This window comes from Micrasema longulum, unplaced genomic scaffold (assembly GCF_059751315.1).
Source record: "Micrasema longulum isolate JH-2025_06_02 unplaced genomic scaffold, ASM5975131v1 h1tg000379l, whole genome shotgun sequence".
NCBI lineage: Eukaryota > Metazoa > Arthropoda > Insecta > Trichoptera > Brachycentridae > Micrasema > Micrasema longulum.
Genome location: NW_028277580.1, coordinates 163,146 through 183,403, shown reverse-complemented (window position 1 = coordinate 183,403; position 20,258 = coordinate 163,146). Strand labels below are relative to the sequence as shown.

General features: G+C 30.6%; 2 protein-coding genes across 2 annotated transcripts in view; one reads left to right on the top strand and one right to left on the bottom strand.

Moving 5' to 3' along the window:
* LOC148282072 (lysozyme-like) overlaps positions 1-14,370 on the top strand; it is a 40,203-nt gene extending 25,833 nt beyond the window's left edge. The window contains exons 4-5 of the mRNA XM_088225668.1: positions 7,425-7,488; positions 13,274-14,370. Of these exons, the coding sequence (XP_088081794.1) occupies positions 7,425-7,488; positions 13,274-13,410 (201 nt within the window). The 3' untranslated portion in view covers positions 13,411-14,370. The remainder of the gene's footprint in view (positions 1-7,424; positions 7,489-13,273) is intronic.
* The window catches only part of Lrt (Leucine-rich tendon-specific protein), a 280,436-nt gene that overhangs the window by 178,236 nt on the left and 81,942 nt on the right, over positions 1-20,258 (bottom strand). The window lies entirely within an intron of this gene.

The following is a 20,258-nucleotide window of genomic DNA, read 5'->3' as shown; positions in this document are numbered from 1 at the left end:
ACTGTGCATTTGTCCCCAATAAACGTATGTAAAATGACATCAAAATTAAAAAACGTGGAATATGGAATTACGATTATATAACTGACCCAAATATTTCATTCGTTTTAATATAATTCAATTATGGTTTCCTTTTAGAAAATAGAAATCAAATTGTGGTGGACCACAACCCGTTTCGACAATTATCATCATTTTTTTGTGGTGTATATGTCACAGCATTGGTGCAGCAAATGCAGCATATTCCGATTATTTGTTTAGTAATGATGAGGTGATCGGTCTTACGCTTTTGATTCCAGTCTAGGAACAAAAAATATTGGACTATAGAACAATTTTTACGTCAATCTTTAATTTCGACCTTCCCAGAACTCAAACCCGGGACTTTAAGCATGGTAAGCAAACACGCCAACTTGACTTTTCTATACTATATTTTTTGATTCAGGATTTTTATCTTAAAGCTACCATCGAGTTGAAAGCACTCGTCCAGGATTATGATTTTTCTTCGCATACAGAATAATTGTATTCTTAATCCGCACGGACACAGAGATTAATATAAATATTCCACTCAAAAAACAGTTTATATTATACAAACATATTCAGTCTAACATATATCCTTACTCACAAACACACTGTATTTAACTTTTAAAAGACTGAGGTAAAAAAATCGTAGCGCACGGTGATGTAACATCGTGTTACCACAAGCAAAAGACAAAATATTCTTAATTCAGAGATTTGAAAAAAAAATATATGGAAACCTGCTGTTAAATATTTCCATAATTTATACGAATCATGGTATAATTTAGGCCTGTTATAGCAAAATAAATTGAAAATCATAAATACACCGGTCATCTTACGTGCGTGCGTGCATTCCCCATCACTGTCAATAACTGGCTTAATATATTCTCACAAACACCGACCACAGAATAGCGTCTTGGTCTTTCTTGCTATGTGTTTTCTCTTCCTGCTCTCTCTAGTACACATTTATTGCTAAATTTGCGTCGCATTAATTCTTCGCGTAACAATGATAAATATTTTTGGTTTTAAAATCCAAGCAAAGTTATACAATTTTTACTTTCCAAATTCAGTGTGAAAATTATTAAAAATTCAAAAATCATTAAAAAAACAACTTTACCATTAAAAAAAATAAGCGAGATATATCAAGTCTTGTATCGTATATAAACTAGTGTGACATCACAGTCAAAGTAGTTATGCCACAAGAAATCAGAAAAGTACATGTTAACTCTTTGCTTTAACACATATTAACAATTTCTGAATTTAGCATATTTTTGGTTATAAAAATAAGCAATAAAGTGCGTAGACCGGCAAAAATTCATCCCTCTATTCCCAAGGGATTATGTTCAATGATTTTATTCAATCACACCATAACATTTCATCACACAAACTCATCCTTTAGGCAAGAGCTTTAGGGAGCTTAATACTTCGATATATATGCAAATTCTTCGCATAACACCCCCATACATTGATTTGTACCAATATTCGTCCCTCCCATCGCTACCCTTTGCTCAGACGCTAGTATTATTCACATCTATAAACAAATTCTACGTTTCACTAGTTATTGGATTATGCTAATTGCAAATCTATGTATAATATTAGAGTCCTTGTGACTGATTGGCTGTTTTGCAATTAGGCATTGTTCTATTATTATTATATCTAGACATTACCAATAGGCAAGCCAAAAGATAAAATCTAATAAAGTAGTCTTCTTCTTCTCAATTAAAAGATGGCGACTATGATTCGAAACTCCTCTCAATCCTGGGCCATTCTGATGAGTATTGCTGCATCTGGTATTCCGAACCACTGCTGAAGGTTCCTGGATCCGTATTGTTATGAGAAGTTATAAAAAAATTATCTTTAATTTTATGTCTGTAGTAAAATAAAGTTTTCTGTATGAAAAATACAATATGTTTATTGTTTAGTACTTATTTGTCGCAAGAGGAAAAATTAGCATATTACAATGGAGTCCTGGTGCCGACCCTGATATATGGGAGCGAAGTATGGACTTGACTAAAAACAGGGATGAAAAAAGGCTAAATACTGTCGAAAATGTAGTAAAACTATGTATGATAGACGCACAAATGTTAAGATCCGTACATTATGTAAGGCTGGGATAATCACTATCGACAAAATCAAGAAAAGAGCTCTGCGTTGGTTTGGACATGTAGAGCGAATGGACAGCGAAAAAACGGCTAAAAATATTGAAAATGCGAATGTTGATTAATGCAAAAATAGAGGAAGACCGAAAAAGACATGTCATGACCAAATCCAACAAATACTTGAAGATGAACATGTCAAAAGTCGGAATAATCGGAATAGTCGGAATAATTAAAACAATAAGACTATTGACAGCATCTTTAACAAGTAGAAGAATTTGTGAATATGGGGAGCATGTTTTCATAAGACGGAAGAGTAGAAAAGATGTTGAAAGAATAGTGAATGCGGGCAACAAAATGAACAATGTGTCAATTGAAGCTAGACTGGCAATGCACAACGCAGTTGTGAAACATGGAACTGGTAGGGAAACGATGAAAGCAAAGAGTTGATGCGGTCAAAATGCGATCTTTTAGACAAGCATGGAAAATCACTGTATGACAGGGTTACTAATAATAAAATCAGGCAAGAGTGCAAATCTGAGACAGTTGTAATTGATAAGATTAATATCTCTGATATGGTTTGACTGTGTAGAACAAATAGATGACAAATGTATAGTATAACCGATATTTATGCCAAGAATAAACAGTAACGTAAGACGAGAACGACCAAGAAAGACGTGGCAAGATCAGGTCAACCAAAACCTTTAGTCTGGTCATGACAAAAGCAGACGGAAGGGCGCGTCTAACAAGATGTATGTGTACTTATATATCTTGTCATACATATTCGTGGAAGAAGCTAGGAATTTATGTTAGGATAGACGCATGTGGCGGTCCATCCTCTCTGTTCACCTCTGCGGGGAAATAGGGTGATGGTAGTAGTAGTAGCAAAATTGATTAGACTCTCGTGTTTCAATAGTGGCAAGGGGACGGCACAACACGAAAGTCATACTATCCGAGTTTAGATTTTAGCAAAGTTTAGTAAAGTTGTCATGATTTAAGGCCGTTAGTGTTTTCAGAACTCGGATGATTCTATCTACTCTACAAGATTTAGAAAATTCGCCTCTATTGGGTGTGTTAAAACTTATCACTTGACCCGTAAACAAAAACGTTTACAAACTAACAAAAAATATGTGTATTTTGAAAATTGTAAATATTTTAATTCATTCATTTATTATTCGTTTCCGCACCTGATGGTGCATAAGACACTATGGCTTGCAAACCACAAACCCCATATGAGGACTTAAGTCTCCTTAGTCGTGCCCACGTTATCATCATCCTTTCCTTTCCGAACCTAATACACCAATCGCACCCGTACACCAACCGCAGCGTATCTTGATCATTTTTATTACATGAGGGTAAGATGATCAGTCTAACGCTTCAGATACCAGTACAGGGACTGTAAAATATTGTGGTTTTAAAACTCCTTTTTAAAAAAAATTCATGTCGACCATGTCGGGAATCGAAGCTGCATACATACACATACATAATTGTATGCATAGATGTGCACATATACATATAAATAAATGGTAAAATCAATAATTACAATAATAAAAACAAAAAAATCATAATAGTCGTAATATAATACTCATAGGTACTGTGCAGGTATTGAGCCGAGAAGCATGCCACCGTTGCAGGCAATTTGGCTCCTCTACACCAGCCAGCTGCTGGTCCTACAATATGCGCACAAATACTTATATACATGTACGACATTGTTTTATATAATAATTGCAGTAGTTCCCGACATTTTAATTTATTAAGTGCAATTTGCGACGCCGGTTACATCACAGGAACGGGCGGGTTGCTTGAAAGCAGTAATCGAGTCAAAAGTACTCGTCCAGAAAAATAAAAATATGTAAACGGCCATAAATAAAAATAAATAAAATTACGCTTTTTGCGTAACTAAGTGAAATCTTTGTTTTGTACACAAAGTTTGAAAAATTCTAACTTGAATAAAAGTGCTTAAATTATTGACTTACGCAATATTTTTTCATTCATTTCGGCTATTTGACTCTTGAGTTTTGAAGCATGGTGTATATTGTATAAATTCTCGGTAAAAATCCAATTCTTCTGAAAGTTTATGGTGATGTATGGGGTACTAAGGTGGATTACTATGTGGCTTTACTCCAACAATGGATAAGGAGATACTGCCAATGTCCGAAATATGCGAACAGTACTTATATTGCTACTACTACCTATGTTCATACATATTTTATGGTAATCAGATGGCAGAAAAGACCATCATTAATTTTCAAAAATGTTCAAGCGAGCTGAAATAATATTAAATTCTAAGACTTTATTCCGCAAACAAAAATATTTTAGTGATTTTTTTAAATTATAAATTTCCGTTCTACTTGCAGCTGTTTCTTTTTTTTTGTTTGTGTATTGGAATATTTACTACAACTTGAAAACTAATAACCCAAAAAAATTACAGATGGTTCCATTTCCCACCTGACTACCGATCAATCCAGTTTTCCTTTCAAAGGCATTAAGCATTTAGAGTCAGGTTAACAAACACGAGCAGGTTCACAAAGTTAGCTGTAAACTTTATAGCGTTTGCACTCACTTAAAAAATTGCACAATTTCTTGCCAATCAATGTTGAGCAAACATTGGTCCAAAGCTTACTTTTCCCACTCCTTGATTACCCAGATGCTAATTCTGAACTGCTCGATAAGTTGGAACGATTGCAGAATGTTTGTATACGTTGTATCTTGAATCTTCGCAAATTTGACCACATTGACCGAATACACTAGCTTAGTATCGGGCAAAAAAAAAACATTTACATTTTATCACTTCTTCACAATATTTTGAATAATCCCACTTTGCCTGTTTACAGATATCTCAGAAGAGAGCTCTTCCAACCTAGTTTACAACATGGACTATTTCTTTGCTCTAGTAACGAGAGAACTCGGTTAATACCCCCTCACCACTCTGATTGTCTTCCTCCTTTTCACAGCAGTAGCTGTTTGACTGTGGAATAATCTACCTACTTATCTACTTATGCTTCTTCTTCTCTGTCGTTCCTCAGTTCTGAGGGTCGTGATCATTAGTACACCCACCAGTCATTCCATTAACAAAGCGTATCCACTCTTCATGGCTCTGCGCCCTCTCCACAGCTCCATATAGGGTCACTCGTGAGGTTATTTTAACCTGGTCAATCCATCAAGCTGCAGCTCTGCTTCTGCTTCTTCGTCCTGGCGCACTGCCCGTGATTATTATTTTCTCCAGATTTTCTGGGTCACGTCTAGCTATGTGACCGAAGATCTGCAGCATACGATGGCAACTTATGTTGAGTTCTTCCAGTATAGAGACATTTGTTCTTCTGGCTGTCCATGGTATTCTTAGCATTCGACGCCAACACCACATCTCGAAGGCATATATTCTCTCCTGCTCACGTGCAATATTAGGAACACAAGCGTACGCACCCCTCCTTTATTTACATTTAAATCAAGATTGAAATGTCACTATCTTAATGTTTGAGTTGTTCTTTTCTCCTTCTTATTTCCTCCCCACCACCTCTCTTCTCCTCTCTTCATAGTATAGGGTAATTTTTTAGTGAATTTTTGTTTAAAATTTTTGTATAAAATTATAAGATTCTGCACAATTCTGCACATTTGTACCTAGAATATGTCCGTATACTTGTAATTTTCTCAAACTGAACGGTTTGGGTAGGTAGGAAAAAATTGCCCAAAGGCAGTATGCCCACCTATATATGTATATAAATTGTAAATGTAAACAAAGTGTTTAATAAATAAATAAATAATTCACTATCAAGTTTTCACATTACTGTTTTTAAATATTTACATTTATTACCGAAATGATTTTTTTTGACTAAATATAATTGTTCAGTGGTCATTACTTTACTCAGAGTTTTAGACAAAATTATGTAAGGTAATTCAACGAAGATACATGCTAAAGAATATATGTACAATTTATAGGTAATAGTCGATGCAATTTTACATGCATCAATCAAATAATCATTTTAAACCGATGAAATTACATTAATTGGTATTTTGTTATTATTATTTTTTTTTATTTCTTACACACTATACCAAATAATTCAAAATAAATTATGCATGTGTACTTGTTAATTCACTCCAATTGTATTTAGTTTATATAATGTATAATTTTTTCATGTTTTATTTTTATTTTTATAAAGAAATTATAACTTCATTATTGATGTTCTTAAATAATAATCCTGTATATTTACATATTTTGGTGTTAGACCGGAACGTTCTTAATTTATTTTTTAAACAATTTTACATCTATCGATAAGGTAGTTGATAAGTTTTCGTATTATGATAATAATTAATAGATTATTTTTGATATTTTTTATGATCATTGTTCAATAAATCCACTTATTCACTTCACATTGTTACACACATACAATAATTATACTCCCATATACACCCTCACACAATACGAGTGTATATATACTCACCCTTACTAACGTGTACGTACAATAGTAACACTGATAAACTAAAACAAGTACTTAGCATACATATGTTTAGGTTATAATTTAATTTATCTTCATAATGTAATCGAGACACGTTTTATATATAAATATTTCTATGGACTTATTAAAACCATTAAAAAAATTATATAATGTGTTTTGTTTTTATGAGAATAATAAAAAATAATAAAATAAAAATAATACATTTTTAGTGTAATTAGTTTCATTTTCATTTTTTCATCGCGTGTACCAATGTAGTGGATATATTTAATTTTGTATTGCTATGTGCAATAAAAGGCGGTAAGCCGCGTAAAATAAAATAAATATTTTAAAATAACGGATACACATATTGATTCATATTTTTCCACCCTTTTCTCTAACTACCCCTTCAATGATCTGTCAAAAGCAAATAAAGCGCTGTTTACAAGATCGGTAATGTCATTTTGACAAACGACCAAATGTCACTCAATGAATACATTATCGTGAAAATGCGAGTAAAGAATTTCGTAGAAGCATCAGATCTAATATATTAAGTCAATAATCTATTGGTATTATTATGACATGACAGTCGTATATTTAAATTCAGATTAACCCTTTCATGTCATTGAAATAAACACATTTAATTACTCCCGTAGATACCAAAATTAAAAATCGGCGAGTTTGTTTTTACTGATTGGTATATCTAAGTGTGTTTTAATTTATTTCTGCTTATGTCTTATGAAGTGTATTTGGCACTACGCATAAAAGTTATATTTAAGTTTGATAGCTGACTTCTGCGTGGTGTGTTTATTTAGTACTGTTCCATCTTCGTTGAAATAATATGTACAATCGATCTCATAAATATTTATATATTTTTTTTGTTTTACAGCTAAACAGTAATGAGTGGTGCAAAAGAGGACGCCGTGGAGGACTGTGCGCAATGAAATGTGAAGGTTTGTGTCATTTTTTGACTGGTTAAATTTAAGTCTAAAAATAGTTTTCTTGCGGCAAAATAATAAATAAAAACTACGCTTGGGAGTCGGCACAATTGCACATCTTTATGTGAAACTGTTTGTCGAAAATTCTAAAATATCATTACGATCATTCCCTTTCCGCGCCTAATGGTGCATAGGGCACTGCATTGGTACACCAATCGCTGCGTATCTTGATCATTTTTGTTACATGAAGGTAAGATGATCAGTCTTACGGTTCCGGTACCAGTCCAGGGACTATGAAATATTCTAGAATGAAAACACTGTTTTAAATAAATATTTCATATCAACCATGTCGGGAATTGAACCCAAGACCTCTCCAATGACAAGGCCGTAAGATATGTCGTAAAGTAATTTAGAAAGCTCAGAGGTTTTAAAAATATATTTTTGTTAATTGACTATCAAACTAAGCAAAAAAATCATGTATTTTAATTTTATTTGTCGTAATGTAGTCGCAATATTTTTTTAAGTTTTGTTATTTTGGAATTGCACCGCCTGTGATGTTTCGAGTTGAAGTCGGTTAGTTTTCCTGACATTTAAAAGTAGAACTCCTTACTCATCAAAACACGCTAAATGTCAAAAAACATTACTATTTGGAAACCGAAAATCTGATTAGTTATTGTTAACACGTGTTCATGTGAACCCGTGACGTTTCAAAGAAAATCATTTTATTATAACAAGAAGTTTCTTGGAGCCCATAATACGGACTAACATCGACAGAATTCTTTTTTTTTCCATTATAAACAATAATGATACATAATAAAAAAAATGTGTGTGTGGAAAACAATAAGGGCAGGTCCGAAGGTCATAAAAACATTAATAAGATGTTGTTTTAAATTATATATTGCAACCAGAATTATCTTTTTTTTAAAATAGAAGACAATTATATAAAAAATGGTTTCATCTAAAAAAATTACAATATTTTTTATTTTTTTTTAATTTTACCGAATGCATAATTTTACGTAGAAATAAAGGAAAATGTCACAAAAGTGTATGTGATTTAAAATGCATGTATTTCTTTTCAAACACAAAAAATCAAAACTTTGCTTGAACCACTTTCATGTTTAATTTACTATCTTTAAATTATTTTTAAAATTTTTAGTTCGGTACTTAGTTTTTGTTGAGATCCTAGATACCTTAGTTAAGTCTAAATTTGAAATGGCGTAATCTGCCGGTCTAAAAGTAATTATATTTTAGTTACATAAAACTTTTAAATATATTTTTTAACAGAAACACCCTTAAAAATTATTGTTTTTATCTTAATTTATAACAACAGAGTTGAAGAACATTTAAGAGAAGGTAATATAGAAGTCTAGGCATCTACAGGGCTTATGACCTGTCATTGGCTGCTTTAAGTGGCCACTTTACACACTGTGTAATATTCACCATTCTGCCCATATTTGAACATCTATATTCCTTCAATTCTTTCATCTGATGATGTTTGTGAAGTTAAAGAGCTGAAACCTTTATTTATGCGGGTGAGATTCATCTAATTGAAATTTTTCACCTGCTAACTAGGCAACGCCTGAAAATGTTATTTTTTCAATTTCTATACTTTTTCATGGACCAGGTGAATTTATCAACAATATTTTGAGTTTGTCCAAATGTTTGTAGACAAGGACTGGGGTATTACCTTGGATATTACCTTCTCCTAAATGTTCTTCAACTCTGTTGTAATATGTTAATATAAACAGCTCCCCAGGGAGTTGAATCCAGTCCTTGTCTACAAAAATTTGGACAAACTCAAAATATTGTTGATTGTTTTTATCTATTTTATGTCTTTTTATTTTTTTATTATTGCGCGATTAAAAAAAAACATTCGTTTTAAAATGGCAAAATCGAATAATTTCCTCATTTTGCGTTCGTTTTACCAGACTACAGTCTTGAGTGTCCTCGGCAGGGATAACAATTAACAATTTCATTTTTTTATATTTTTACATGTGAGAATATACTAAGAAGATTTAATATACAGAGATAAAAAACAAAATGTTTAAACAGTTTCAAACACTAGGTATTTATGTTTTTTCTTAATTTATATTTACCTGTATTACTTGAAATTAAATTAATTTAATTAAAAATATTCAATTATTTTTTTTAAATATCTAGATTATAACAACCACCAAACATCAACCAAACAAAATGGATTATTTACTCCTGAAAATAGACGCATTTCATCCGACGTATGTTATTTGCTTAAATTTTTAAATTATAAAGTCAACTCTTCTAACCTCAACAACAACAACAACAAACCATCACGCCGTTTCCCCGTAGGGGTAGGCAGAGAGGATAGAACGCCATAAAACTCCATCTTGGCATACAGACCTCGCTTCCTCTGCATTCATACATCTTCTCATCCACGTACGCCGATTATTCGTACTTTTGACATGTCCATCTTCAAGTATTTGATGGACTTGATCGTGCCATGTCTTTCTCGGTCTTCCTCGTTTTCTGCATCCATCAACATTTACATCGTAGATCCTTTTAGCCGTTCTTCCACTGTCCATTCGCTCTACATGTCCAAACCAACGCAGCACCCCTTTCTTGATTCTGTCAATAATGCATGTCTCAGCCTTACACACTTCACGAATCTCGACATTTGTGCACCTATCATACATCGTTTTACCACACATTCGCCTGAAGGATCGCATTTCGACAGCATTCAACCTACTTTCATCATTATTTTTCCAATTCCATACTTCGCTCCCATACATTAGAGTTGGAACTAGAACTCTTCTAATCTTTTATCTAAAATTAATTTTATTACCTCATTTTGCGTGACAATAAATAAATATTTATTCCGTTTGCCGGTCTGTAACACTAATTATGCTCAGCACTTTTTTCTCTGTCGTTCTTGGTCTAATTATAATGTTTTATATATATATATATTGATGTATTTAACATGCCCCTAATTTTTTCATCTTTTTTAATACCACCTATTTTCTCTGTTTTTAAAAAATAAATTTTAAAATGTACCATAATTATTATTATTATTTTATTTTTTTTATACGCCTCCACTCGTTTGCGAGTGATGATTATTATTCAGAAACTTCACTGTTCTGTTTTTCAACCTTTCATCAATAAACAAGTATGATATAATCATAGTTGACTTTATGTTTGTATAGATATATTTAATTTAATATATTTTTAGCTGTTTGATAAATTAAAAAAAATAAAAAATTAGCGATAATACTTACATAACGAATGTAGGTGCCGCTTAGTTGTGTTATTGCATTAGATCATAGAATCCCTTGCCATTATGGTTGATGATCGTCTTACCTGGAAAAAAAAGTGTTTTAATTCAATGTTGGTGGAAGACCTCTCAAATAAACAGGCGAAGTGGGATTATTTTTAATATTGTACAATATTAAAAATAATCCCACTTCGCCTGTTTATTTGAGAGGTCTTCCAACCTCTATCACAACATGGACAGTCTCTTCGTTCTAGTAACGGGAGAACGCTTTTAATACCCTTTCACCGCTCTAGTTTTCTTGCCTCCTCTTTCACAGTTGTAGCTACTTGATTGTGGAATAATCTTCCCACCAATGTTAGAGACGCCCCGTTTTTATTTACATTTTAATCATGATTGAAATGTTACTATCTATTTAGATAATATTTATAATATTCATATTTATTGAGTTCTTCCTTTCTCCTTCTTTCATTCCTATTTCCTCTTCTCTCTTCATTGTATAGTGTTAATTGTTATTTTTTATAATTTTTGTTTTTTACTTTTGTATAAAATTATAAGATTCGGTATAATTCCTAAGAAGATGTCCATGTACGTGAAATTTTCTCCAACAAAACAGTTTGGGTATGTAGGAAGAAATTTCTTTAAGGCAATATGCCCGCCTTTGTATGTATTTTTGTTTCTTTTATTTAGGAAACATACAGTACAGTTACATAGTTTTATATTTTACACGGTTAAACTTAACTCTAATGGACCAGTGAAGTTTTCATATTATAAAGTAATTATCTGTAAGGTTATTAATTAAAGTACAAAAAGGAGAAGGAAAATAAACATAAATAGAAGTTGTTTAAAAATTAAAATTAAAGTAAAAAATGAAGAAAATTTGTAAAAGTAATTAAAAGTTAAGAATTAAAATAAAGAATGAAAAACATGCTCAGATGTGAAAATAAAATAAAATAAAACATTTTTTTTTTAAAGGAAAAACATAAATATACACATACATATTTTAAGGGATTTATTTATTTAAATCTTAAAGTAGGGCACACATATCATACATATTGTTATGTGTGTTCTAATAATAACATTGCAAATATACTTAATTTATAAATTGTTTATTACATATGTCTTGACCATTATTTTAAATTATGATATGTTTTTTTCTTCATAAATATTTTTTTCCATTTCGTAATACTTTTAAATTGCTTTAAATAAAATTGAATTTTGTGATTTTGCCTTTTTCCTAAATGGAAGTCTAATTTTGTTCTTTTCTCTAGTATTGTGATCGTGTTCATGGTGGTTCCGATCAATTTTTTTCCAAAATTCTGTTTTTTTATTAGAGTTTATAATTTTATGAACAAATATCATTGTATTGTAAAATATTCTTTGTTTATATGTTAATAATTTCATTTCATTTACCATCGACTTTACCCTCGTGTATCTGTTTTTTTTTCAAAATGATTCTAAAGGCTTTATTTTGTAATACAGTTAGTTTATCTATGTTTTCTTTGTTTGATAAAAATAAAATGCTACTACAGTAGTTAATGTGTGGTTCAATAATTGCTTTGTAAATAGTTTTGTAAGAGTCCTTATCAATAATTCTTCTGATCTTTCCCAAAATTGATATTTTTTTTGCAATCTTATTTATTACCATCTTAGCGTTTTGGTGAAATTTAAGTTTTGAATCCAACATTACACCTAAATATTTCATTTCAGTGACTTCATTAAGTTTTTCATTTTCTATTACAATTGATGGTGTAATTTCTATTCTTTTGTTTCCTATATTCATATATTTAGTTTTTTAAACATTTAATTTCAATTTATTAATTTTTAGCCACAGTGATACACTATTAAGATCATGATTTAGTCTGTCCATAATTGTTTTATAATTTTCTCTCGATATATATATATTAAGGCATCGTCTGCAAAGAGTCTTATTTTTGAATATTTTAATGTTTCGACAATATCATTTATGTATATAATAAACTAAACCGGTCCGAGAACCGATCCTTGTGGTACTCCCAATGAAATTTTGAGGGACTCGGAAATTTTATCATTCACCTTAGTTATTTGGTATCTATCGCCAAAGTACTCTTCAAACCATTTTATAGTTTTTCCTTTTATTCCTATTTTTTTCAATTTTTTAATAATTATTTCTCGGTCTATTGTTTCGAAGGCTCTTTTAAAATCCAAAAAAACTGCAATTACGAACATGTTCTTATCGGTTTCCTCTTTCCAATCATCTAAAACCAAGTTAATAGCCATTTCACAAGATTGATTGGTTTCAAAGAAACGATGAGAAAAATGTTTAAATAAGAAAATAAATTTAAATTTTAAACATTTTAAAAATTAATGACACATAGTGAGAGCAGAAATAAATTGATTATATATACATTTACAATTTAAGTAATTAAAAGTAGTTTAAAGTATAAAAACATGTCAATACAGCAGAGAAAAAAGAAAAAAATAACAGTTATAGCAAGTAATATTTAAATTTTGAAAAACAATGTATATGTTCATAAAGTGTTAAGTAAATAAATAATCAATGTTTCGTTTTTTTTTTAGATTTGCTTAACGAGGATCTGTCTGACGATGTGAGATGTGCCAAACGTGTATACGACAAACAGGGATTCTTCGGTTGGCCTACGTACAAATCTCGCTGCAAGGGAAAGCCGATGCCTGACATATCAAGGTGCCCCTAAGGCCTACAATTGTATTAATATCTTACTAAATAAACACAACGTTCTCACACTATGAAAAAATTAAACGTAATAATATATTCTCAGCGAAAATTCATATTTAACTATTGGCCCATTTCACACAACGGCAGAAATCCCACACGGCACCGTAAACTAATATCGGGTGGATTGATATTTATTGTTATTATTTTATTTTTTTCATTTACCTAACTATACGTAATTACCAGTTCACCAAAATGCCGACTAATCTTTACTCGATTTCCTTTGGCCGGCTTTTACCTGAGACAAATTAAACACAAAATAATTTCATCATCATCATTCCCTTTCCGCACCTAATGGTGCATAGGGAACTGCATTGGTACACCAATTGCAGCTTATCTTGATCACTTCAGTCTTACGCTTCAGGTGCCTGTCGAATGCGAACTGCGAAATATTTTTATGTATAAACACCTTTTTAAATCAATATTTCATGTCAGCCATGCCGGGAATCGACCCCGGGAACTTTTGCATGGTAGGAAAACGTGCTGGCAACCACGCCACGAGGCCGATAAAATAATAAAGTAATTATCAATCCACCCTAATTTTACCGCGCCGTATGGATTCGGACGATACGTGTGAAATGGCCCGTTTTCGAAATTTGTTACGTAACTTGTGGCTTGTGTCTAAAAAGGCTTATGTAATTTTCTGACAAAGATTAATGTAAAATTTCAATGAATTAAATAAAGCTTGTTTTTATTCGTTAAAAAAAATTATACATATTTGTTAAAAACTTGTAGTTATAACTTCATATCGTACGTTTAAAATTAATTGTATACGGCATATTTTGTATTCTCCTTTTTTCCGATTTAAGACTATATAAAAGCTTTTCAGTAACAATGATCGTTTCTTCAATTAATTTACACAGTGGTTTGTACTCAAAAACAAAAAAAAACGGGTTTCTTTTAATTTGTATCTATCCAAAAAGATAAACTGCTAATATTATATCATTAGAATATTATTAAAAATTTATTTGATTTTCCTAAAACGTAGGAACGATGCTATGGACTTAGGCTCGACATAGGATGCCAGCTGTGTTTTGAAACTGGTAGACATTTTATTTTTAAAAAAATCTTAAATTTACATTTGAAGCACTAACTTTGTTGTTATTAATTATGTAATTAAAATAAAAACACTTTATTTTTAGCCACTCATTATTTGTTTGATTACCGATCGGTTTCGGAAATAAACGTACTCCTTTACAGAGGTTTAATTGAGAATTTAAAAAAATATATTTTATAATTTTAACAGTGTCTAAATTAGTATTTTATTCTAGAAGATGATAAATCACGTCTTTATTACAAGTAGTATTTTGTTTTTCTGGTACAGGGTGAGGGGCGTGGGCAGTTGGAATTCAATAATTTGCACTTGGTCTTAGCAATGAACGCTAAGACTATCACTCCATACCTCCACGAATACATTATGAGGTAGTTCAGCGATTTTTTTATTTTTAAACTATCAAACTACTCTAATTTTTTATTTTGTGTATCGTATTACCAGCGCTATGATTTTTTAAAGTTTCATGGTTTTGAAATTACTCCACCTGTGAGGTCACAAGTTCTCTTTGGTGAGTTATCCTGGTTGGCTTGTTAGCTTCCCGGTGAGCGGAAATCTATCACAACACTCTCATTAGTATAGTATATATTTTTTTGTATTTTTTAAGACACTTCGCCTTACTGCTCTAAATTTTACCGCGCGTATGTAAATATTTCTTATATTTGATTTCCCTTAGACTAAACTTCCTCATTCTCAATTATTATTCCTCGATTAAGGAGCTCGTGGAGCTTCAAAATTCAAAATTAATTTATTAATAGTCGTGAAAAACAGAATGTATGTTTTATTATTTAAAGTAAACAAAACCATTCAAATATTACACAAGGATAATTATCAATAAACTCCGCAGTTTAAATATTTTTTAATTTCATTTACACCATCCTGTTGAAAGTATAGATATAGATTAGATGTAAAGAATGTTTTATTTTTTTCATTATTATTATCATTATATAGCGCAATGTGACTAAAAATCTACTAAATACGTTAGTATCATTTTATAAAAAGCTTAGGCATAATTTAAAATTAAATTTTTCTTCACATTAAATAGTACATACGTTTATTTTAAAGAAAAAAAAGTTCATGATTTCAGTAAACTAATGCAAATAATATTTTAATCAAATTTAAAACACCATAAGTTTGATGTTTTGCAGAATACTTGGTTTGATTAATTCATTTAAAAATTATATATATAACTAAAAAAATGTATATAAAATAAAGGATAAATTTAGAAAACTGTTTTTAATCAATAATAAATATTAGAATTAAGATATAGAATTTTTCCCAACGTTTAAATCTAAACTAGATTTTATTCTGAATTAATCTGGTACCCATATAATTATTTCATATTGTCTTTGCCATATATTTGTTATGACTACAGGAATTTGTTATTCCGTTTTGAAACCCGTTTGATTTGAACAATGATTAAATAAATCAATAAAATATTGTAAACTGAATTCAATTTTCCTGTAAATGTAATGCTTACTGTTTTTCAGAATATTTGAACAATTTTTTTTTTCATATTAAAAAAAAATGTTTTCAAAAAACCCAAATGTGATAGTAATATTGATTTTCAGTTTTATGTTTAGTTATTTCAAAAATCCAGATACTTCGCAACATTCTCATTCTATCAAAAAATAAAATAATAGTTTTAAAAAACATTATTATTTTAAATAAATATAATACTTGAAATCATAGTGTTAAATAATTGTACTACTAATTTGATATTTTTTATATTTTTATACCCTAATTTTACGATATCCTTTTTGAATTTAAATATCCTATTTTAATTTAAGTTTTGTACATTTTACTGTTCTCACATATTATTTACGAATAAATAATCAAAATATACATTTCTTTTATTTAAACCTACCCAAGAAAAATGTTTGCAGTATTTTAAGGAATTTCAGTTGTTGGGTGTGATTTTAAAATGCAGTTGACTTTTTTTTATTTCCTAACACCACTTTCGCTTTTAAAAGGCGGTCTAACTTTCATCATACAAACGTAATCCCATATTTTCTTCTTGGATAAGTGCAATAGAGCACTAGAACAATGTGTTTTTGCACACTATAGGTATTTATCATTGGCTTTTCTGTGTTGTTTTGCTTTTTTGATAGATTCATTCTTTTGGGAGCTAGGATCTTCCAAAAACCCAAAAAGGCGCTTAGTTTTATCTGCTGTCTTCGGACGTACGATACACAAGTATTTTTAATTGTCTTCGGCACGGGTAACCTCAGTGAGGTCACATTTTTTTTTGATAATCATAGTTTATAATGGAAAAAAAATTGAGTTAAAAAAATAAATCAATAAATAATTTCAATACTTTTGAAGAACGGGAAAAATAACGACGTAGAAAATTTATTTCTGGTATTTTTCTTTTATTAAAACCGTTCAATTTTGAGGTACGGAAAACGGGACAGCGATTTTGTTGATTTTAGTAGGCCAAAATCAGTCCATCGCACTGCATTAGTTAGACATGTATATTATGCTATTTTTCTCAAATCTCTGTATTATTAACATCAATGTAAAAATTAGAGAGCATTTTTTAGCATTTAGGTTTATAGTACGTGCAAATAATTATACAAGACAAAATGTTAAGAAAACAAAAACCTACGTACGCATAGCCTGTGCGTGGGTTTTACATACATACATGCACACACACATGTACATACACAACATACATGTGAATATATACGCACATAATTACATTCACATATAATCTCAAAAACATACATAAAAAATAAACAATATGAATAATTTAGCATAAAAAACAAAAAACCAATAACTCACATATAAAGCTAGCAATTTATCTAAAGTTATCACGGACATCTCTTTTAATGACCCACTTTTTAGCATATTTTTTAAAGGAATGATTGATTAAGCATCTCATATCTCTCACATTATCGGTAAATGGCTGACGCCATTTTTATTTATAAAATTTTAAATAACATAATTGATTGCCTTAAGTTTCTATCAATTATTAATTTTAGAGTCCCAACAACGCAGACCATAAACCAATATTATTTAAAATTTCTAAAAGTTCCACATAGTCTTTTCAAAATTCATTTGTAAATATAGCCTGCATCATGTTTTATCATTATAAATTATACAAAAATTTGAATTCACACATCTTGATATACATTCCCTTCGGTTCTGCCTGCTGTTGACATGACTAGACTTAAGATTTTGGTTTCCCTTATCATGCCAAGTCTTTCATTGCAATAGGGAAATATCACATGCTACAAATACCGATAAAAATATATGAAATAGATTCAGAATAATTAATTGTATTTTCAAAATCAATATGGATATTGTGGAGAAATTTTTTCATACATAAATGAAAGAAATATTTTTTCATAAATACAACACTAGAAAAACATGACATGTTTGACCTTGATAGTTGTGACGTCAAGATTCATGATAATTTTCTAAAAAAATTTTAGTTGACAGGAAAATAAACATGAATCGTGACGTATTAGGGACGTGGTCAATGAAATGGCTATTATTGTAGGAATTCTAAATTACAAATTAAAAAATATTCTTTATGCTACTAATATGTTACAAAAAATATATATATTTTACTGGACAGTCTTTCATAGGCCTTTATTACTTTAAAACTATGATATTTCCCTATTTTACAGACAATTTTTATCGTCTTAATATTGATAAATTACAACAGGGATAGAAAATACCTTGAATAAGAGAATATTGAAGTATAGGCATTGACAGGGCTTATGACCTGTCATTGGCTGGTTTAAGTGGCCACTCTACACGCTGTGTAACATTCACCATTTTGTCTATGTTTGAACATCCATATTTCTTCAATTCTTCCATTTATTGATTTTAGTGAAGTTAAAGAGCTGAAACTTTTATTGCTGTGAAGAGATTCATCTGACTGAATTATTTCAAATACTAGAAAACGCCTGAAAACAATTTTTCAATTTTTAAACTTCTTCTTGGACCAGTTGGTTTCATTACAATATTTTTTCAAACAAAGGTAAAATGGTGAATGTTACACAGTGTGCAAAGTGGCCACTTAAACCAGCCAATGACTGGTCATAAGCCCTGTAAATTCCTAGATTTCCATATTCTCTTATTCAAGGTATTCTCCATCCCTGTTGTAATTTGTCTTAATGGCTCCCAAGGGGGTGAAATCCAGTCTTTTGTCTACGAACATTTGGACAAACTCAAATATTGTATCAATATTGTTTTTTTATGTTTATGTCCCGATTTACTCAAATTTTGATTTATTTATAAATTTAAATGATCAAGGATGAAGTTATGTTTCGTAGTATTTACAAGAGAATTGCTTAATTTCTCAAGGACCTGTATCGTGGGAGAGCAAACAGGATTATGTGAGTGAAATTCCCTTGCAAATAATATAATAGCGAGCGGTGGGATGCTTCAGATTTAAGACGCCAAGGTATGGCAGTGCGGTCCGCTGACGGAATACTAACTCTAACTTGTGCTCGGGGACATGACGGGCTACGTGAAAACCTTCCGAGGAGAGTTCTACGCTAACCCTGAAGTGGGCGTTATTATTAGCAATGTTGCCAACAATACTGATTTTTCGATTGATCTACCGATTTCGAAAGCAATCTACCCAAATCGATGAACATTTACCCCGATTTTTAAAAACATTTGGAACTATTGGCAATTGGCAAAATATTCGTTATGAATTTTATTGTAGTGTTGAAAACATTTTAAAGAAAGGAACATAAATGTTTGAGTATTTTAACATACACAGAATTGTAAATGTTACGCAGCACGTAAAGTCGCCACTTAAATCTGGCAAAGGGAAATTAAGATAGAAGAAATCAATAAATATTTTAATGACATGTGAAATATGTAAAAAATATGATTTAACACTGTAAATGTACAGTGCGTAGAGCCCTTCTTAGAACATGTTTCCTTAATAATAATATTTGGCTAATTTACATAGCGCCATTTTTGTAAAAAAAAATGTTAAACATTTTTAAATTGTATATTTAAACATATATTCTAACTTAGCTAAACTGACATTTTATTTTTTCTGATTTCAAATTGAGGGTATAATACACTAAAGAAGTCAAAATCTAAACTGACTGGTAAGTTTGAAGGCAATTGGTTCCAGATAGAGGGGCTGGCAACCAGTGGCAAATGGTGATTTTATTTAAATATATGATATTTTTTTAGCTTTAAAAAAATATCATATATTTGTACCTTCATAGGAGGTACATAATATAATGTAAGTATAAATTGATATTATTCTGTTGTTCTGTATGATACAACAACTCTCATCCATGAAATCAACTCAAAGGATGTAACTTCGTAATGTATTATATTATATAGATATATTATTCATTACTTTAATATATAATTCATTAAAAAATAAATAAAAAATACCATTATGAATTCAGTCGATATTGAGTATTCAATTGAAATGTTAACTGGCCGCATTGTTCTAGCAATTAATGGTACAAAAAACGGCCGCGTGGAGCGCTACATGTCCTGCAATATGACGCATGAAAGTAATTATAGTCTTATGTCAAAAGTACCATCTCAAAGAAAAATAGTCCTTAAAAAACAATGTTTGTTTTCCAAATCAAGAATCTTCAAATAATTTGTGTAATCTGCAAGTTCAATCTAGGAGAAAAAACCGGCACTGAGGTTAATACATTTAAAATATAGTATACTTATTTGTTTGAAAAAATAAGCTGGAATAATCGGCAAGTTTCTTTTGGCTTACCGCAGGCGCTGGGCGCGCTTTATTAAAATTTATATTT